Here is a 23,053-nt window from a genome sequence, read left to right on the forward strand (position 1 = left end):
GAACAGAAACTATCAGATAGAGGAAAATATTGGCAGAACTCTTTTCCGCATAAATTTGAAAGACATCTTCAGTGAAATGAATCCAATTACAAAGAAGACTAAGGCAAACATAAACCTATGGGACTACATCAAATTAAAAAACCTTTGCATAATGAGAAATAAATCAGTTAAGCATAGAGATAAGTCCAACAATTCTTTTAGATTCACATATGGTCTTGAAATCATGAAGAATAAATAAAACTGGTAATAAACCAATAATAATAATAATAAAAGCTTCTGCACAGCAAAAGAAACCACTACCCAAACCAAAAGACCCCTCACAGAACGGGAGAAGATCTTTACATGCCATACATCAGACAAGTGTTTAATAACCAAAATGTATAAATAGCTTGACAAACTCAACAACAAGAAAACAAATGACCCCATCCAAAAATGGGGAGAGGACATGGACAGAATATTCACCACAGAAGAGATCCAAAAGGCCGGGAAACACATGAAAAAATGCTCCAAGTCATTGATTGTCAGAGAAATGCAAATAAAGACAACAATGAGATACCACTTCACTCCTGTGAGAATGTCATACATCAGAAAAGGTAGCAGCAGCAAATGCTGGAGAGGTTGTGGAGTCAAAGGAACCCTCCTGCACTGCTGGTGGGAATGTAAATTGGTCCAGCTTCTGTGGAGAGCAGTCTGGAGGACTCTCAGAAGGCTAGAAATGGGCCTACCCTATGATCCTGCAATTCCTCTCCTGGGGATATATCCTAAGGAATCCAACACACTCATCCAAAAAGATCTATGTACACATATGTTCTTGGCAGCACAATTTGTAATAGCCAAAACCAGGTGTCCAACAACAGATGAGTGGCTGAGCAAGTTGTGGTATATATACACAATAGAATACTACTCAGCTATTAAAAATGGTGACTTCACCATTTTCAGCTCATCTTGGATGGAGCTTAAAGAAATAATGTTGAGTGAAATAAGTCAGAAACAGAAGGATGAATATGGGATGATCTCACTCTCAGGCAGAAGTTGAAAAACAAGATCAGAAGAGAAAACACAGTAGAACCTGAACTGGAGTTGGTATATTGCACCAAAGTAAAAGTCTCTGGGGTGGGTGATGGGGGGAGAGTACAGGTCCAAAAGGGATGACAGAGGACCTAGTGGAGGTTGTATTGTTATGTGGAAAACTGATAAATGTTATGCATGTACAAACTATTGTATTTACTGTGGAATGTAAAACATAATCCCCCAATAAAGAAAAAAAAAAAGAAAACATGTTTATATTACTTCAAGATGTATTGAGCTATGTGCATACAGCAAAAGCAAAAATAGAATTGACCGGTCACGTCTTCTTTTTAAGAAATTTTGTATAGGGACTAGGAGATAGCTTACTCATTAGGACACACAATGTGCCAGCACCTGCGTTCAAGTCCCTCAGCCACTACCTAGGAGCACCATATAAAGCAGAAGCTTCATGAGTGATGGAGCAATACTAGAATATTTCTCTCTCTCTCTCTCTCTCTCTCTCTCTCTCTCTTCCTCTCCTCCTACCCCTCCCCCCTTCACTTTCCATCTGGAAAAAATAGGGGAAGGGGAAAGCTTGAAACCTCAAGGCAAAGAAAAGAAATTAATAATAATAAGTTGTGATAATTCCCCACCCTCTCCTGAATAGTTTTGAATATCCATGAATTCTTTCAATACCACCCTTATAATCATTCCATAAATATTAATTGAGCACCTATTATATGTTAGGCACTATTCTGAATATTGAGGTCTTATCAGCAAGATGGGGTGGGGAGACAAAGACCCCTCTCCTTATTGAGCTAGTACAAAGACCCCTCTCCTTATTGAGCTAGTATTCTCATTTTACGATTTTCAAATGTACTTCCACTATGTCTGTAAGACTACAATTTAAATATCTTCAGAATGATGTCACTAAAGGTAGAAGAGAGTGAGTCCTGACTTCGCCCCCTCAGTCTCCTTATATCTTTGAATCATGCTGGTCATGGTACAGTGCCATAGCTTTTGGTATTTCAAGGATCTCTCACTAAGCAACCATATTTCTGAGATAGCAATCTTTCTCTTAGTGAGAGAAAAAATGCAGCTTCTCGTCCTAGATGACCTACAGCTTTCTGTGCCTTTTTTTTTTTTAATTCCCATGAGCTGGTCATAAAGGAAGTAGTTGGTTTTAATCCCTTGATGATGACTTTTTTTAATTGGGAGGATTAATTGATTAATGTAAAAAAATGTCTAAATTTTCTGCAAAACACTCTCACTCCCAGCCTAGGTATTTTTATATCATCATGCACCAAGACCTGAAAGCCACCACCACCACCACTCCCCCCAGAGTCATTTACTTTGGTACAATACATCAAACTCAGTCCAAGTTTTATTTTGTGTTTCTCCTTTCTGTTCTTATTTCTCAACTTCTGTCAGTGAGTGAGATCATCCCATATTTATCCTTCTCTTTCTGGCTTATTTCAACATGATTCTTTTGAGATCCATCCAGAATAGGTGAAGAAGATGAATTCACCATTTTTTTATATTTATTTATTTATTTTCCCTTTGTTGCCCTTGTTTTTTGGTCTTTGTTTTTTTTCCATTTCAAGCTTACTTTTTTTAAAAATTTATTTATTTGGGGAATTAATGTTTTACATTCAACAGTAAATACAATAGTTTGTATATGAATAACATTTCCCAGTTTTACATATAACAATACAACCCCCACTAGGTCTTCTGTTGCCCTTGTTTTTTATTGTTGTAGTTATTATTGTTGTTATTGATGTCATTGTTGTTAGGACAGAGAGAAATGAAGAGAGGAAGGGAAGACAGAAAGGGGGAGAGAAAGATAGACACCTACAGAATTCACCATTTTTAATACCTGAGTATATTCCATTGTGTATATAGACCACAACTTGCTCAGCCACTCATCTGTTGTTGGAGATCTAGGTGGCTTCCAGGTTTTGGCTATTTCAAATTGTGCTGCTACGAACATAGATATACACAGAGGTCTTTGGATGGGCGTGTTTGATTCCTTAGGATATATCCCCAGGGGAGGAAAGTTATTCCCCTGATGTCCCAATCATTTTTGTTTTAAGATTGAAAATGTTTTTATTTTAATTTGAGAGAGACCAGAATACTGTTCAACTCTGGCTTATACTAGTGTAGAAATTGAACCTGGGGGTGGGGGTTGGGTAGGCAGTGGCACACCTGGTTGAACACACATATTACAATGGGCCTGGGTTCAAGCCCCTGGTCTCCATCTGAAGTGAGGGAGCTTCACAAGTTGTGATACAGTAGTACAGATGCCTCTCTCTCTCTCTCTCTCTCTCTCTCTCTTCTCTCTCTCCCCCCTCCCTTTTTATCTCCCCAATCCCTCTATTTCCTTCTGTCTCTATCCAATAAATAATTAATAAAATATTTTTTAAAAAGAGATTGAACCTGGAACACTGGGTCTCAGATATGAAAGCCTGCTGCACAGCCATTATTTTATCTCCCCAATTCCCTGTCAATTCTCTTTGCTATAGACTAGTCACAAGTAAGCACTGTGACTAATCAATGCATGCTACCAAATCCAGTTCTCTAAAATGCTTCCTAGGAACTCTTCTTACTCTGACTATGTGTCATAACTATGTGTGATAGATGTGTGAATGTGTGATTGGTGTCCCTTTTCTTTCACTAGAAGCTTATTCTGCAGCGATTCTGAAATTTCAAGATGTTCTTCAGGACAAAGTTCCAGGTGACAAATTTTTTAAGAAACAGCCATCTATTTAGAAACATATTGGTAGACTTTATGGTGCAAAAACATACACACATCCCTAGCTGCCTGACAAATGCTCAAACCTTTAGGGAAAGAAGTTAGCAATTATTTAATGGGCATTCTGTGTAGCTACTTTCACATAATGAATATGCAGGAACTCAGATGCAGGCTGGGTCCTCCATCCCTAAAATTACTATGAATTTTATGAAAGTCACTTTTCCCTTTGTGCCTAACAGTCTCATTTGTTTGATTTCCTGAGAACAATAGGCTTCATTCTTGAGTGAAAGAAAAAATACTTCTATAATATATACTTTAAGTAAACAAGAGTTTTTGAAAATGAAGACAAGAATCCCCCCCCCCAAAAAAAGGAAAAATATTACAGTGCCTTTTTTTTTCCTGTCAGTTATTGCTAGGGTTCAGTGCCTATGTAACTCCATTGCTCATGGTGGCTTTTTTCTTTATCTTTCTTTTTAATATATAGAGAGAAACAGAGAGGATGGAAGACACCTGCAGCACTGATAGCCACTCCTGAAATTTTTCTCCTGTATTTTGGGACCAGGGACTCAAAGTTGGATCCTTGCACATTGTAACATATGTGCTTTACAGGATGAGCCACCACCTGGCTCTCACAGTGCTCTTTGAATGGACATGACATTCTATGTTATGGAGGGATTTAAACACTGGCAGCTGTAACAGATAATGCCTCTCAATTTTTTATTGTTTTTGGAAGTCTAATGAAAGCATAAGACTTGAAGGCTTAGTTTTACCCTGGTAATGTAATTGGAAATGGACCCTTGATAGCAAAAATTGAGAACAATCAAAGAAATATTTCCAGGAAAGAAAGTTCTCCAGGGGTTGGGCAGTGGCATACCTCTTACAGTGCACACAATACAGAGCACAAGGCCTCAGGTTCAAGCTCCCTGCCCCCACCTTCAGGGGGAAGCTTCATAAGCTCTAAGAGTACTGTACCTATATCTCTCTGTCTTCCTCTCTCTCTCTCTCTCAACTTCTACCTCCTCCTTCCCTCTCAATTTCTTTCTGTCTCTATCCAAAAAAATAAATAAATAAAAATATTAATAGGATTTTTTTTTCCAGAGCACTGCTCAGCTGTGGCTTATGATTATATGGGAGATTGAACCTGGGACTTTGGAGCCTGAGGCATGAGAGTCTCTTTGCATAACCATTATACTACCTACCTCCTCCCATAAAAAATAAAAATAGTTTAAAAGAAAAAAGAAAGTTCTCCTAAGAGGAAGATTACTCCATATGACTTGGGCCCTTTATCTCCTTTTCTTTTGTGAAATTCAGTGTTTCTTCTTAGAGCCTCTGCAAATGAGGCTATGATTTAGAGAAGAACCTGAACAGAAGCTTTAGAAGTTGTTGGTGCCTGCCTAGTGACAGGCTACTCCAGGTGGACATGAGAGACCCACTAGATGAGAAGCAAATTCTGCAGGTAGGAAGTTCTACCCTGAATGACTCATCTGCGTGCACTAAGAATAAAGTTGAGCTTTTAGAGTTGTCAGAAAATCCTCAGTCGGAACTCAGACAAGACTCTGAATAACTTGTGCTGGAGAAACACCCTTGTGACAAGCCTAGCAATGATGAGTCAAAAGGTCTCCCGCTTCCTCACCAAGTTCATGTGCAGTGTAGGCAAAGGGAGCATGCAAGGCTCTGGGCTCAGCACCTCTTCTGTAATGCCTTTCCCCTCCCAGGGCTTCAGATCAGGTTTGGCAGGATTTAATGACTCTGGATCTCTGCAATGAATGGCATCTAGCTAGCTGGGGGAACTGACCAACACCATTCCACTCACACTGGGATTGCAAGTGGGGTGGAGTGAGTGTGAACTGTATACTGAAGAGACTATCTTCTCCAAAGGTCAAAGAAAGATTTTTCCAAGCCTTTAGGATAGTCAGCAGGAGACTTTGAACTCTACTTTTGTCCACCCTGTTTTTCCAATAGCACTAAATGTACAGGACATTCAAAAGTTGCCTGATATTACATATATTTACCCCTAATGAGAGATGGTTGATCAACTAGTTGTTAACTATGAACAATGTCTGGATTACCTTTTTATTTGGGGCATTAAGTGTTAAAGAAGTCAAAAATATTTCTAGTCAAACTTTCCTAGTTGGGGACCAAGTTATAAGTTAACTTTCTAGCATGCAATGGGGTCAGGTCAAATTGATCCAATGCTTTTTTTTAAATTTTATTTATTTTCTCTTTTGTTGCCCTTGTTGTCTTTTTATTGTTGTTGTTATTATTGTTGTTGTTATCAATCCAATACTTTTAAATAGCATGAGTCACTGGTGTAAATCATTCTTTCTAATTTTCTTCTCAGTCTTCATCTGTAAAGCTTTAACATTACCCACAGGAATAAAGCAGCCTAGCTATTTTTAAATAAATTCAAAGGCAGAAATGAAACATTCCATTCTAATCTTACTTCCCATGCAGTCTGACTCTAGGGAATGAATTCTCCAAGGGCCCTCAGATCAAGAGAGAGGGTGTGTTTACTGCTTGTGAAGCTTCAAAGGTTTTTGTCAGCTATAAAAGTGACCTCACTTCTTGAGGAGAAGGGGGCACTAGGTCATGAATTACATAGGTCAGCTCAGAACTTCCATGAACCTATAAAGCTTTGCCTGGGTAGCAATGAAATGATGTTTGGTGCAGAAGAGGAAAAAAATAAATAAACAAATTATATATATATATATATATATATATATATATATATATATATATAATAAGGCAGAACTGAAATATATATATAAATATATATATATAGCCCCATACTCACACACACTTATAAGACATTAGTAAGGCCTTGTAGTAGCAGCAAGTCAGATCTTTAAGAAGTCTCAGAAACTGTCTTAATCTGGGTCTCAAAGAACAACTGACTCTTGGCTGGACACCCCCAGAAGGTGAGTGCTTTTAGACATAGGACACAACCCCAGACAAAAGCCTGAGTACCTGCTAAATCCATGTCTAACTCCATGACCCCAATCACTGAGGGATGATTTTGTTGAAGAACCTGTGGGATGACAGTGTCTACCCTAAAATGGACCTCAAGCACTCCCCATAGCACTTGGTCTGTTTTCTGCCTATTGGTTATTGCCCCACATCTAGCTCTCTTCCCTTTCATGCCCTTAGCTGAGCTTATTACTGCAAATTAGTGGTGAGGCAAGGTGGCTGGGAGGTGCTCCCGCGTGGGGGAGTTCTGTTGTTTTTATAACCAGTGCCAGCTCTGAGTGCATGGTGAGTAAGAAAGAGCCTCTTCCTCTTCACTTGGGGTTGTCCTGCTCTCCTGTACCCAACCTGTCACTGGCCTCTTTCAGATATGGTGCTGAGCAAGGGCGGCTGCCTGGCTCTGGTGCTCCCCAGACTTGGAACCCAGCACTCAAGAAGACAGCAAAATCTGTGAGTGAGGATGGCATTGGCATGGGTTTCCTTTTTTAGCTTGTATTCCTATATGAGAGTTTCTGGGGAAGAAGCTGCAGGTGTGAAGACAATGATACAACATCCATGACTCTTAACATCCTTCAGTGAGTAAACTGAAAGTGTTCTCTTGGCAAAATGGCTATCTGGCGACTTTTAGGCTGCTCTTAGGCTAGCCTGTGTTTTCTCAAAGAACATCCTATTTCTGACAAATTTTCTTTCTTTTTAGTAGAAATGACATGTGCTTGCTGTTTCTTATATTTGGAACTTACAACATATCAGTAATTATTATTATCCATACTTTATGAGACATTGATTTTGACATTTTCCTTTATGCCTGTGAAAGTTGTGTTTGTCTTGGATTCTACCTACACTTTTGTGAACATCGCTCACGTATTTGTCAGCCCTCAGATTATTACAAGCAAATATAAATGGAGGCTTTCTTTTAGCGAGACCTCCACAGTTCATGCTTTAAAAAAGTTTTTGTATGCCCTGTAAGGGCAAAAATAACTCATTGGTGTCTTTGTGCTGTGTGACTTCTTTCTTTTCTTTTACTTTTTTCTTTTTCTTTTCTTTTTTGGAAGCTGTAATTTGCAGAGACTTCTGCATCTTTAAGCACTATGGCAGGCTCCTCATTTTGTAACATGATTTCTTTTCAAACTACTACTTTAATTGAGCCCAGCTTAGAAGGACACTTTAAAAATTATCTCCTGTCCAGAAGAGCTTCTCCATACCAGGTGCCCCTCCCACTCACTGCTCACCTGCTGGCAGTGTTTGATTACCAGCCAGCTACAACGTGGTGTTCTTATTTGTGCCAAATCCAGTCTATATGGGAGTCTGTGCTTGAGAAGACAAGTCATGCTAATTATTCAGACCTCTTCCTTACAAGTGATATGCCAAGCTCACAGAAGCAGAAGCCAGAAACAGTATGAAGCTTCGTATTGATAAGCCATAAAATCAGAATTTTACTTCATGGCATGGCTTTGTTTTTGAGAACATCATCCTTTCCAGCTATGAGCTCACCAAGTTCCCCCCCTTTCTGACAATTGGCATTATTGCCACTCTACATGTGGTGAATGGCAGGACAGCTGGGCAAGTAAAATTGCCCCAAAGTCAAGTGGTCTAGTATGAACTGAGGGCCAAGTCCCTTGACTTCTCTCCAGACTCTGGCAGTCTGAGGCAATACAACTTTAAAAATAGAGCTGGAGGCTATGTTGAAACTATATGGTGTTTCCTGAAGCCAGTCTGCATTTGAATGATCATTAAAAAGCTGGGAGAAACCAAATAGTAGGTTAAACCAGAAAGCCTTATTTAGACTAGCTTAGTGAAGATCAGATGACAACAGGAAGGAAGATTAAAGATGAAAACATTTGGGATCACGCTAAAATATATATATATATAAAGAATACAAAGAAACATCCTGACTCTTTTAAAATATTTTAATTAGTTTTATTTTAATGAGAGAAAGTGATAGAGAAAAACCAAATTACTGCTTATCTCTGGTTTATGGTAATGTAGGGACAGAGTCTGAGATTTTGGAGTCTCGGGCAGGAAAGTATTTTTGCATAGCCATTATGCTATCTTCCCCACCCAGAAATATCCTCTTTATACAGGTCATGATGCCTGTATACCTTAGCTAGGCTCTGTCATCCAGAAAGGACAGAATGCCTTTCAATTGGACATGGTAAAGGAAAGCAAGTATAGAAATGTAAATCACTGATTGTCTTCCATGAACCAGAGCCTATAATATTCATTTTTGTAGCATCACTGCCTATCACTTGGTTGATGGAGAGAATGAGTGGATAGATTGGTGGCTAGCGGACATATATCCATGCAATTTCATTGTAAGAACTTTCTGTCTTCTCCCTGCTCTTCCTCCATTAGCACAACCCCTATAATCCAAGAGAGATTCCTATCCACCCCTCCCAGAATCACCCATAGGAAGTAGAATTTCCTTAATGAAGGCAAGTAAGCATGGGCCAGTGTGCCCACAGGGGGAGGATGTCTTTGTGTACTTTTACCCAGGTTAAATCTAGAAAACCCTATCAGGAAGGTCACACATACCCTAATGACTCAACTCAGGGGCGTCATATTTGCCTGTCATAGACTTCACTGCAGCAAGCCCAGATACAGGTGTGTGATCTCAGACTGAGCAGTCAATGCCAGATTGACTTTGTGGGCTCCAGAGCTGTACCACTCTCCCTCATTCCTTCTAGAGCTTATATCCAAGAGTCCCAGCTTCTTCTTAGACGTAAGCAGCCAGGATCTAGAAAAGGCACACCAGGCACTATTATTTATTGAATGCCCTCAATGCGTTGGCATGAAACCAAATGCCGAATTAGATGACTGCACCTGACCAGTTCGTTCACATTTTACACAAATAGGCAGGCAGAGAGCAGTGAACTAAATAGAAGAGACGATGGAAATACAGCCCAGGCTGGTGAAGGAGAGAGGAAACTGGTCAGAGCCTGTCATTTGACAGCTGAGTAGGACAGGATCTAAAATGTTTCAAATCCAACTCCATGTTTTTAATCAGCAGGAGGAAGGACACATTTCCTTGGAAGAGGGAAAGATAAGCAATTCATTTCACACCTTTAACATTGGTTCATTCCTGTGTCCTTCCTGTCTGTGGGCCACCACTGTGCCTTGACAAGTTTCATCCCAGCTGTGGCCCAGCATTTATTTGTTTACTTTCTGTCTGCTTTGCATGAACAGGAACTCACAGAGGACAGAGGCTTTGTCTTCTTAATCTCTCAATTCCCACAGTCTGCTCCATAAGTGCTTGTTGAATTTATAAAATTCCTACCCCAGTAATATAATTGAGCCACAAATGAGAGTTTGGGCCAGAGCATGAGAAGCTCCAGAATTGAAAGTAGAGTTAACCAAATCTAAGTGGTCAGATTTCCTGACCACTGTTACTCACTATGATCTTGAGATGATGGAATTACAAGCAGGAGGTGGGAGGGAACAGCTAACTGAGGCAAAGATTCGTATTGGAGAGGTGGGGGGGGATAGGGGGGTCCCTTGTGTTTCTCAAGGATCAATGAGTGGACCAGGGTGGCAGGAGCAGATGATTTGAGTTAGAAATACAGTGCCACATGTAGGAAAGACCTGAGGAAGCCAAAGTGTGGAAAAAAAAAAATAACAGGTGAACATGTTAAACTTGTGACAAAGGGAAAGTACTGGAGCCGTTTAAACCAAGCTGCAGGAGATGAAAGGGAGGTTCAGAAGAGTTGGATCCAGCAGTGTCAGGAAAGATAGGCTGGAGCATGTGCTGCCAGGGGGAAGGAGACAGTGTGGGAAGAGGGTGCAGCAGCCCCGGAGATAAGTGATAAACTCTGCTCTAAGGGAGGTGGCAGTGGGAGTGAGCTGCAAGATTCTGGAGGGTTTTGTTTTGTTTTGAGATAAATGTGTCATTTGCACCCACAGTTTTCTCTAGCTAAGGATTAAAGTAATAAGGGCCAAACTCTCCCATGCTTGCCACATGCCAGTCTTTGTTGTAAGCATTTTACATATAATATCTCAATGCATCCTCACATTACCCCTTTGAAGTGCTATTGTTAGCTCCATTTGGCAGATAAATTAACTGAGGCACAGAGATTAAGAAGCTTGCCCAGGGAGTCGGGCTGTAGCGCAGCGGGTTAAGCGCAGGTGGCACAAAGCACAAGGACCGCATAAGGATCCCAGTTCGAACACCCGGCTCCCCACCTGCAGGGGAGTTGCTTCACAGGCGGTGAAGCAGGTCTGCAGGTGTCTATCTTTCTCTTCCCCTCTCTGTCTTCCCCTCCTCTCTCCATTTCTCTCTGTCCTATCCAACAACGACAACAACAATAATAACTACAACAATAAAACAACAAGGGCAGCAAAAGGGAATAAATAAAATAAATATTTAAAAAAAAAAAAAAAAAAAAAAAAGAAGCTTGCCCAGTGTGATATATGTGGTAAGAGGGAGAACTAGGATTCAAATCAGGATAGGAGGCTTTAGCCCAGTTCAAAGTGCTAACCACAAAATCCCACTTCAGGAGGTTCCTGGCAGGACTGTGGCATGATGAAAGAAGATTCTATAATGAGTTGCATGTTATCTTAACAGGAGACTCTCCTTAGTCAGCTTATCTATCATCATTATTGATTCCCAACTCGAGTTTACAATTGCCAGTATGCAGTAGAATTTAAAATCTACAATATGATAAGACACTTTTTAAACTTGGGTTTTTCCTGATTAATAAATGATATTCATTATAAAAATTCAAATAGCACAGAAGTACCAGCTATCAAGTGAATGTGTCATGCAATCCTAATTGCCCCAAAGCTACAGAAATTTCTCGAGCTCTTTTCTTTTACATATGTCAACATATTATCATCAGTTTTTTTTTAAGATTTCATTTATTTATTAATGATAAGGATAGGAGGAAAGAGAGAAAAGACCAGATGTTACATGTACTATTAGGGATTGAACTAGTACATGTGCTGTCAAGGATTGAACTCAGGACCTCATGATCCAGTGCTTTATCCACTGTGCCACCTCCCAGACCACAATCATCAGTTATGATAATAACTAACTTTTTATCTTGAGGTGATTATACTGTCTTGTGAATTTTTTTCCATTGGATGTATTTTGGGCATATTTGCAGGTGATAAGATACAGTTTTATTTCCTTTAAAAGTTGTGTAGGATTCACTTTCATTGTCAGCATGACCCAGCCTGGACTCAAGGGTTTTTTTCCAATCAGCAGAGAAGCAGGCATGATGTGACCCAGATTTTTACCTCAATGCCACTTTTGTTTCTTTTGCATCTTGGACAGAGCTTAAGGAGAAGCAACCTCAGTAGGAGTCAGTTTTCTTCTGATTTTGTGAAAATAATAGAAGCTAGCATTTCTTTAGTACTTGCTATAAGGCAGCATCTACTGCTGACCTAGGAAATGAGGCCAAGAGACTCTAAGTAACTTACTTGTTTGAGGATATATACTTAGAAATGAAAACATCAGAACTTGAACTTGGGGGGGCATAGACAGCATAATAATTATTCAAAGAGATTCTCTTGCCTGAGGCTCCAAAGTCCCAGATTCAGTCCCCAATGCCACCATAAATCAGAGTTGAGCCGAGCTCTGATGAAGAAGGAGGAGAACACTGGCTCTTTGATTCCTAGAATTGTGTGTTTAGCACCACATGCTTCCCTGGTGTCTATTACATAAACGAGTTAATGTGAAGTAGTTTCCATGGCATCATGCTCAAGTCAGTTGTACAGTAAAAGTTAGTTAATAAAGATGAGCTCTGCTGCTTATTATTAGTACATTTCACAAATACCAACAGCTGAGAAGGAAGAATGATCAAAGGGTGTGTGTGTGTGTGTGTGTGTGTGTGTGTGTGTGTGTGTGTGTGTGTGTGTGTGTGTGTGTGTATGCGCGCGCGCGCCCACGTGTAGTATATGTCTTTCTGGTGATCTTGCTTCCCTACCTCTCAGAAGGCCCAGAATATACTTTCTAGGGCTGGAACCTCCTTTAGTGCCTCTCTAGTTAATGGAGACATTGAAGAAAGAGTTGCCAAGATTTCCAAGATGAAACAGAGCTCCCCATATTTCCATCGAGTGACATGATGGTGGCAGAAAGGCCGTAACCATCCGCCCACACAGAGATTTCATACTGAAATAGCTGAGTGTCCATAAGCAATCTTGGGGGAGAGGTGGGGGGCATCCTTAAAAGGGCTTTGCTTTTCTGTTTTGTTTTTTTGTCTGTACATGAGAATGGCTCATTTTTAATATTTATTGATTGATTTGATTTAACTTGATTTGATAGGACAAAGAGAGAAAGTGAGAGGGGAAGGGAAGAGAGAGGGGGAGAGAAAGAGAGACTCTTCCTGCAGCAGTGCTTCCTTGGTTGTATTCTAAGTTATCCAAGTCATTCTCAGATGAGTGGCATATCACAAGAGACAATGTTTCAGGGAAAAGCAGATGGGGGCAATGTCTTCCCTTGCTCTTGATTATCTACTTCTGTTAGATGTGATAAACTTAGTTTTCACCTAATTCTTCAGCAGAAGAACTAGGTGAAGGGGAGCTGAAGAGCTTTATTCTGGTAGCCTAGGAAGTGACACAGAAGCTAGAGCTTTGGACCTAACAGCATGCAGTCCTGAGTTTAACCCCTTATATCACATGTACCAGAATCATGCTCTTCTCTCCCATGTTAATAAATTAAAAAAAAAAAACTTAAAGAACTTGATTCTGGGAAGTTTATGAAGAAATCAACTCATCAGTTACTCTTTTCCCCTAAAAGTAGTAATAACACAAAATGGAATCTAAGTCTAGATTGTTCATCTTCTATATTTAGTATCTTTAAAAAAAAATTTATTTATTTATGTCTATGAGCAAGAGAGACCAGAATATTGCTCAGCTCTGATATTATGTGGCGTCAAGGACGTGGGACCTCTTACACCAAAATCCTGTGTGCTACTACTGCACTTGTCTCCTTGCCCTGTGTTTAGCATCTCTCTGACATGGCATTCTCACTAATATTTAATAGCATGATGATATAGAGATCAGTTTGTTAATGTAAATAGTTAATGAGATAGTATACAATCACATAATAAGGTAGAAATTGTATGGCAATAAAATGCTTAATTTCTTGTGTCTGAGTAATATGACACCTGAGTTATTTAAGTGTGCCTTGAATATAAAGAAGAAATATTGAGCTTTTTTTTTTTTTTTTTTTTTACCAAAGCACTGCTCAGCTCTGGCTTATGGCAGTGTGGGGGATTGAACCTGGGACTTGAGAGCCTCAGGCATGGAAGTCTCTTTACAAAACCATTATGCTATATCCCCACCCATTATTGAGCTTTTCTTTAGAACAGTGATTCTTAAAGTCTGTCTATTATCTTGAGACCTAGGGAGTATGTTTTAGCAGCCCCTGCCTCCTGCTTACTGCTCCCTTGATGAAGTTAAGTTGTTGTGTTCTTTCAGATTGCCTTGCAAAGTTTCCTACTACCATTGTGAGATTTAGGTGCCTATCCAGACCCAGATTAGTTCTGGTGACTCTAGAAGTAAAGTAATAAAGTATAGTTCCCTGGGAAAACTTTGATTATAAACTATGTCCATGTACACATAGGGTTTGGTTACACTTTAGACTCCTTTGGAGAAATTACTCCTAGAACATACAAGGCAATGCACATCTGAAGGTGAGAGAAAACACTAGATGCTATTGTATCATTTTTTTAAAAGCGTATAAATACAGAATGGTTCTTTTTTTTTTTTCCCAGAGTGGTTCTTATAGAAGAAAGTCACCAAAAATCGTTAAATATAAGGGAACCACTGTCAGAATGAATACTGCCCCTCATTCATTGACTAAATTTAAAAATGAGGAGAAAAAAAATCTTAAAGACAAAGGAATCTTAAGTAAAGGCTAACTAATTATAGCAGGGGATATGTTGGCTAAGAGTGGGTATGTGTAATAACATAGTAATTATATTGAAAATGTAATCACATGCACCTAAACATTTGCTGAGGGATGAATCCACCTCCTGCAACCATTCCCTTCTGATCTCAAAGATCCACACTAACTTTGTAAAATGTGTGATATGGTTTCCTCTTCTTAGAAGGGTGACCCTTTCCAGGCCAATTAAAAGGTGCTGCTTTGAGGATATTGGAACTCATGCTCAAAGGGATAAAAGGAAATTGAAACTTCTATTAGAAGGAGCTAATGATGCCTGGAGCAGTTGGGATTTTAAAAGAACAAAGTCAATTTTACAAAGATCTCCAAATCAAAGAACTGCTTCTCTCATCAAATACTAAGAGAAAACAAAAATGATTTTTAATGAAAAAAAAAAAAGGAATAGATTTGAATCAGCTGTTTGCCTCCATTCTGAGGATTCAATCAAAACCAATAAAAGGTTTGGAGCAAAATCCTTTGACTTTGTTGAAAGGAATGTGCAACATAATTTTTGAGATGGTATCATTGAAAATTAACTAGATTTTTCTCCCAAACTAGAGAAAATGACGAAGAAAGGATAATGAAAAATAATGTATATGTAGAGCTGTTTTATAATTGATTCCCCCTCAAAATAAAGTAATTCCTAGGTTAAAACCTAGCATTTAAAAGTTGAGATATAACTGACTTAATGCTGTTTGAGATTTAGGTATATAACATGATGATTTTATATATGTATATATTGTGACATAAACACCATGATTAAGTTTGGTTGACATTTATAATCACACATAGTTCCAGTTGTTTTTTTTTTTTTTATAATAAGGTCTTTTTAGCTTTAATCTTTTAGCAACTTTCCAATACCTAACACCATATTATTAACTATAGTCATCATGTTGTTCATTGTATCTCCAAAACTTATTTCTTTTATAACCTAACATTTGTATGATTTGATCACCTTTCCACCATTTTGCCTACCCACATTTCTATCTCAGCAAATCTCCAGTCTATTATCTGTTATCTTTTTATTCTACATATAAGTGAGGCCATATAGTATTTGTATTTCCCTTCTCTGACTTACTTCACTTATTAAAATTCTCCAAGGTTCATACATGCTATTGTATATGGTGGAACTTCCTTCTTTATTATTTGTATACTATAAGTATTGGTATCACCAGCAATCATGTCTCCTTTATCTCTTTATCAAGTGACAAGCACTTAGGTTGTTCCTACATCTTGGCTGTCATAAGTAATACTTCAATTGAACATGTGAATGCAGATATGTGTTCATGTTGATGTCTTTTTTCCCTCTGGATAAATACCCAGAAGTGGAATTGCTAAATCATATACCAGTTATAGTTTACTTTTTAAATATTTTATTTGCTTTTATTTACTTAATTATTTTGGCTACAGACAGGATTGAAAGGGAAAGGGGAGTTAGAGGGGAAAAGTAAAACAGAGAGAGACCTTCAATACTGCTTCACCACTTGTAGAGCTTCTCCTCTACAGGTGAGGATTGGGGGCTAACACCAGGGTCCTTGCGTACTATAACATGTGTTCTACCAGATGTGCCACCACCCAGCCAGCCCCCACTTGTTTGTTTTTAATGGAGAAGATATAGAGAGAAAGATACAAAGTGAGGCAGACCAAAGCATTGCTCAGCTTTGGCTTAGATGGTGCTGAGAATTGAACTTGGGACCTCAGAGCCTCAGGCATGAAAGTCTTAAGTTGTCCCCCCAGCACTACAGTTTAATTTTTTTAAAGGAATTTTCATACTATTTTCCACAATGATTGCACCAGTTAACATTCTACCAACAATGTACATGTTCCCTTTTTTCCATATTCTTTGTTTGTTTTTGGTCATCACCAGAGCTTCACTGCTCTGGAATGACTTTTTTCAGATAGAAAAAGAGAGAGAAAAGGAAACAAAAAAAGATACCATCATGCCAGTTTTCCCCCAGTGTGGTGGGAGCTAAACTTGAACCTGGGTAGTGTGCAAGGCAAAGCAAGCACCCTCCCAGGCGAACTTTCTGGCCAGCTCTCTCCACACCTACCCGATGCATGTTATTTCTTGTCTTTTTATAGTAAATATTGTAACAGGAAGGTGTGTGTGCTTTTTTGTTTGTTTGTTTTGTTTTGTTTTTTTGTCTCCAGGGTTATCACTGGGGCTCAGTGCTTGTACTACAAATCCACTGCTCCTGGCGGCCATCTTTTTTTTTTTTTTTTTTTTTTTTGCTTCTGTTATTGTTGTTGCAGCTGCTGCTATTGTTGGATAGGACAGAGAGAAATTGAAAGAGGACAGGAAAACAGAGGCGGGGACAGAAAGATAGACACCTGCAGACCTGCTTCACTGCTTGCGAAGCAACCCTCCTGCAGATGGGGAGCTAAAGGCTCAAATTGGTATCCTTGCACTTGCACTTAACCCGGTGCACCACTGCCCAGCCACCTTACATAGTGTTTTCAATTTGCTTTTTTTTTTTTTTTTTTTTTTAGTGATTGCTGGTGTTAAACTCTCTTCATGTACTTGTTGGCCAATTGTGCTTCCTCTTTGGGAAAAAAAAAAAATCTGTTCAGATCTCTTGCCCATATATTTTTTATTTTTATTTGTTATTAATAGTGGGTAACAAGATTGTAAGATTACAATTTATAGTTCCACACTACAATCAGTATCTTGGTCTGTCATAACAGATTGCCAAGCATTATTTGAGGCAACAGAAAATGATTTCCTTATAATTCTGTAAGTTGGAATGTCCAAGATAAAGGTTCCAGAAGTTCCTAAAGAGAACCCTCTCCCTGGTTCACATACCTTCTCATGTATGTCTTTACATGACCTTTTCTGGGTGCATACAAAAGTGTGCCAAAACCCATATCTGCAACCTTAGGGGAACTGTGGTGGGTTGCAGTGGGGAGACTGAAGAGTCAAAGCTCTGGTGGTGGGAATGGTGTGGATTCAAACCCCTGTTGGCATGTAATTCTGTAATATAAAAATAAATAAATATCTTGTTTCACCCATTAAAAATAAAATGGTGTCCAAGAGGGGGGGAAAAGTGTGCCAAGAAAGAAAAAAAAAGTTTTTCTACTTATAAAGGCAGAAATTCTCTTTGATCAGGGCTCCACCCTCATGGCTTCATTTAACCTTATTACTCCCATAGCGTCCCCTCCAAATACAATCACATTGAGAGTTAGAACCTTAACATATGAATTAGGAGTGGGAGGGACACAAAATATCAGCTCTGTAATACCACCCAACAATAAGGAAGGTATAGGGGAACTTCTGGGCTTGAAAAGAGACTGGGACTTGCTATCACACTGACACATCAAGGGGGGGGAGTGCCTTTGCTACTTAGAGGGTAGTTGGATTGGTGGCTAGAAGCCACTAGGTAACCCAAGAACAAACTAGTGCTGCCATTGTTTAAATTATAAATGTACTAATTGCTCAAGTCAAGGAGCACTGCACCCTTGGCATGAACGACAGAAGTTTCTTCATTTCAGATTTGCTTGAATTCCCTTAAAACATGTTTAATAGCAGTGTGACCAGTGAAAATTTTTCTGTCATAAAACATCACTTTTGGATAGTGGATTGACCAAATTGTAGCACTGACAAAAGAAGCTTCACAAAATCCAATGTTACTGCCCTTAAACTTCAACCTCACTGTGGTTTTAATGGAGGCTAACACATTATTCAGAATTGAAAAGTCTTCCTAGAAGAAAGTGGGTCAGCCCTACTTAGCACAGGGACCCCAAACCACTTAAAGTACCAATGATACTTCAACTCAGCTTAGAAAGGCTGGGGTGGTGGTAAGTGTTGAGTTTACCTAACAAATAGAAATATACAGCTACATGTAGGCCAGTGTGTATTAAGTGAAGGCAAACATTCAGTGTTGGCAGTTAGTTTTAATGGTTTGATAATTTAAGCTAGATAAAAAGGCAGGGAAGAGTTGCTGAGACTAGAAAAGAAGGCTTTTCTCAAAAGCAAAAGACAGCCAGACTGATAAAAGAGCAACTGCAAGAAGAGCTGAGGATAATCAGGAGAAACAGATTATAAATTTGCCTCAGTGTTCAAACAGGAAATCTTTCAGCTGAATTACAGGAGTCACTGTGATGACTTGGGGGCTTGTATTCTGGACTTTGTGGCATTTGCATAGCCTCCTTCACCAAGTAACCCATTTGCAAGCATTAGGTGGTTGAATGTGCATAGATGAAAAGCAATGCCCGGTCTGAGCTGGTGGGTTATGCATAGTTGTTGGGTCTGCCAGGCCTGTGAGAAGTAGGTCAGCCCATGTGCCCTGTCATAGTCCACCACTCAGCTGTGCTATGTCAAGTAGCCAATAAAGCTTACCTGACTGTTTTAAAGTTTTCATCATTCCATTCCCCTTATAATCTCAGACCTTCATGGGGTGTGTTATGAGTTCATGCAGGGTAAGAAGTTCATTTGCAATATAAAATGCAGCCACTTCAACTCCATGTGTTCTAGCTAGTTTTTCAGGGTGGCTGGACCAAAGCAGCGAGGGTATGTGCTGAGAGAAAGGCCAAAGGAGAGGGGCTTCTGTCATATTCCAGTGATCATGAGTATGACTTCTGCTTTACTCAGAGTATAGTTCAAAAAGTCAACCTATAATCCCTTAGGTGTGATACTGTGACCTGAACTAATATCATGCATAATTACAATATAAACCTTCAGAAGTATACTTTACAATTTAGATTCAGTCTGATAATCATGTTTGGCACAAGTATCCCCAAGCTTGTAGGATGCGAAATCTTGCATTCACATCATCTATGTGTCAGATCTGATTCTAGATAGGATTTTTTTTTTAATCTTGGCTCTTACTACTATTTTTAACTGGAACATTAAGGGGTGCAATGGGGACTTTGTAGGATATTAGCAGCATCTGATCTCTACCCACTAAACACTAGAAGCACATCTCCCCTGCACTACATTGTTACAGCCCAGGTATCTCCAGACATTGTAAAGTGTCCCCTGGGAGTCAAAATGTCCCTGGTTGAGACCTGCTGTTCCAGATGCTTGACTAGTTGAGTTGGGTATGTTGTATGCAAAGATTATGAATCAGCAAGGTTTGGCTCTTCCATCCACTGTGTCACTGATGAGGGAAAGAGGATGAATAAGATGTGGTTTTGCTTTAAGGAGAAGTAAGGAAAAAATCTCACAAATAAATGAATTACCAGTCAGTGTTGTAGCCAAAGTAAAATGGACATGCACAGGATTGAGGGGAATGTGATGATGGGCCAGAGTAGAGAGGAGAGCTCTGACACAACTTGGGAGCAGATGCTGGAGGCATGCATCAAAGAAGGCTTTGCTGAGTAGCCTAATCTGAGCTGAGTTTTAGGAGATAAGTAGGGAAGGTAAAAACACTAAGCAGAGGCATGACTGACTCTATTTTGCATGGGCAGCAATGAAGATGAGGTGCAGGGGGCGAAAATATGCCTAAAGTGTGCTGAGTATTGAGCAGAGGGCAAAAATCTGGAGAAGAGGGCAGGCTGGCCTTGTTGGCTGTTCCAAGAGCTTGTATTTTACTCTAGGGGCAGGGGGACCACTATAGGGGTTTTAAGTGGGGGGGAATTACATGCATGGTTTAAACTGGCTGCTTTGGTTGCTGTGCAGAGTATGGGCTTAAGGGACACAAGAGTGAAAGCAGGGAGATCACTCAAAGGCAAAAGAAGGCCTGAACCAAGAGGATAGGAGTGGGGGAGAAAGTCAGAAATATCTCAGATAATATGGTGTCTCATAGTGATTCTGGAGGTGGAAGAGGGAGCCTTCAAGGATGACTAATACTAAGGACAAGCATCTTATGCTGTCATATCAATTTTTTTTACCCCCATTTTGCAAACAAGAAGGGAGAATTTGGCTAGCCCAGAGTCACACAAGTAGAGAGTAGAAAAGCAAGGATTTGAGTTTTGACTATGTAACTTCTACCTTATCCTACTACGTAGCTTTGGCAAACTGTAGATTATACTGGCAAAAATTATATTACTCAGGAAAGAAGTGGACTTGATTCCCACTGCCTTTAATGCTTGGTAGGTGCTCAGTATTTACTGAGAAGAGGAATGATTGATTTTCATGAAAATTACACCACTACATTTACATATCATTTCATGCTTAGCAAATTGTTGAGAGGAAAAATAAATAGCTTGCAAAGCAATACATGCAAATCTTACCTACCTAAACTGCAGCATTAATCTCTTCTCAGCTTCCTGGCACCTACAACAAATTTGGAGGCCCCAGGGCCCTGTGTTCTGTCTCTTTGTTTAAATGCTTGTCATGTCTTCTGTCACATAACCATGAACAGGCACAACAAATATTTGTTAAAGGATTTGAGATATATAGATTTATATATATCACCGAGTCATTGAGTTTTGGGCCAATGAAAGTACTTTCTGTCCTATTGTCATTTCTATTTGAAAATATTAAGTGTGACCAAAACATAGAATGAAGGGGCCAGGAAGTGATACACCTGATTAAGTACACACATTACAGTGTACAAGGACCCAGGTTCAAGCCCCCAGTTCCCACCTGCAGGGGGGGAAAGCTTCATGAGTGGTGAAGGAGGGCCTCAGGTGTCTCTCTTTTTCCCTATCTTTCTCCTCCCTTCAGTTTCTTTCTGTCTTGGGGCCAGGTGGCAGTGCAGTGGGGTAAGCACACGTGGCACTAAGTGCAAGGACTGGCATAAGGATCCCGGTTAGAGCCCCTGGCTTCTCACCTGCAGGGGGGGTCGCTCCACAGGCTGTGAAGCAAATCTGCAAGTGTCTATCTTTCTCTCTCCCTCTGTCTTCCCCTCCTCTCTCTATTTCTCTTTGTCCTATCCAACAACAATGACAGCAATAACAACAATAATAACAACAACAACAATAAACAACAATGGCAACAAAAGGGAAAAAATAGCCTCCAGGAGCAGTGGGTTTGTAGTGCAGGCACTGAGTCCCAGAAATAACCCTGGAGGCAAAGAAGAAAACAATACTGAAGTTGGGGGGAAAAAACACAAAGAAAAAAAGATAATCAATTTCTATCTCTATCCAATAATAAATAAATAAAAAGAGAGGGACTAAGTGGTAGGGAGGGAAAAGTGGAATATCATCACTGAACTAAAACTGGAATATTACAGATGTCTTTTAATTTAGTTTTTTTTTTTTGCTTTTTTGTTTTTAATAGTTTGTCCATTTATTATAAGATAGAATGAAAGAAAAGGGAGAAAGAAAGGAAAAAAGCATTACTCAGCTATGGTATAAGATGGTGCCAAGAGTTGAACCTGCAGCCTCTAGGACTTCAGACATGCAAGTCAGTGCTTTAAAAGTTTAGCTGTATCCCCCTGCCTCTTATGTCTGTCTTTAAAGTAAACATAAAGAAATTTCTGTGTTATTTTTTTTCCTAAGATTCCTTCTCTAACCTCTCCTTCTCGAAATCTAGATTTCAAAGTTCCTTGATTAATTGGCTGATGTACTTAATATTTCTTAAGAAAGTGTCCAGAAAGGCCCATTAAGCCTGTCTGACAGCAGTGACAATTCTCATCATCAGAAAATTCAGAAAAGATTATAGCCTGTGACCCGTGGCAGCTCTAAAAGCCTCTAAGAATTTCCAGGGCACGTCACTGCTAATTTATCTCTCAGGATCACCTGCTTTCTTACTGCTTAGAGAAAAAGCTTTAGGCCTGGATGGAAGTCACACTGTTCCCATCGCTGTAGCTATGAGGATTTGTACCATCTATTATCTGTGCATGTGAGGGGCTGTACCAGGACAGGAGACAAAGAGACAGTTTTGTATGCATGCATTTATGATATGGAGGCACACATAGATCAGGGCTCTCTGTAGTAACTCTTACCTTGCAGAATTAGGGAGTCCTTGGTCTGGGCTCAGGGCCTCACATAGAGCAAGTACAAGAGAACTCCCAGAGTATCTTTAATTCCTGGCTCCTGCTGCTTCTACTTGGGATCCACCTACAAGGGAGCCCCAGGAGGCATTTCTTATACATTTTTGGACCAGAGCATCCTTGCCATTCCCAGAGCCTGGCTTCACTCTCAATGGCAAGCCAGGCTTTATGCTGTGGCTCTTCTCAAAAAAAGGAGTCCCTGGACAGCAGGTATGAATGTGATAGTTCACACTTGCTCTAGTGTCTTTATTTTGGTCATCTTCAGGGCTTCACCTCTCTGGGCTGACTTTTTCAGTTAGAAAGAGCAAGACAAAGGGCTAGGTGGTGGCATACCTGGTTAGCACATAGTTAGCAAGCACAAGGACCCAAGTTTAAGCCCCCTCTCCCTCACTGCAGAGGAGATGCTTCACAAGTGGTGAAGTGTCTTTCTCTTTTCCTTTGTATATCCTCATCCCCTCTCAATTTCTCTCTATCCTATCAAAGAGAAGAGAAAGAAAGGAAGGAAGGAAGGAAGGAAGGAAGGAAGGAAGGAAGGAAGGAAGGAAAGAAGGAAGGAAGGAAGGTGGGGAG

The 23,053-nt window shown here is 39.8% G+C and overlaps 1 protein-coding gene across 4 annotated transcripts in view; it reads left to right on the top strand.

Moving 5' to 3' along the window:
* SHROOM3 (shroom family member 3) overlaps window positions 1-23,053 on the top strand; it is a 384,232-nt gene that overhangs the window by 245,932 nt on the left and 115,247 nt on the right. The window contains exon 2 of one of the 4 annotated variants that reach the window (XM_060187905.1): window positions 7,093-7,174. The exons of the other annotated variants lie outside the window; for them this stretch is intronic. Within the exon in view, the coding sequence (XP_060043888.1) occupies window positions 7,095-7,174 (80 nt within the window). The 5' untranslated portion in view covers window positions 7,093-7,094. The remainder of the gene's footprint in view (window positions 1-7,092; window positions 7,175-23,053) is intronic. 4 annotated transcript variants of the gene reach the window in all.

Source organism: Erinaceus europaeus, chromosome 3, assembly GCF_950295315.1.
Source record: "Erinaceus europaeus chromosome 3, mEriEur2.1, whole genome shotgun sequence".
Lineage (NCBI taxonomy): Eukaryota > Metazoa > Chordata > Mammalia > Eulipotyphla > Erinaceidae > Erinaceus > Erinaceus europaeus.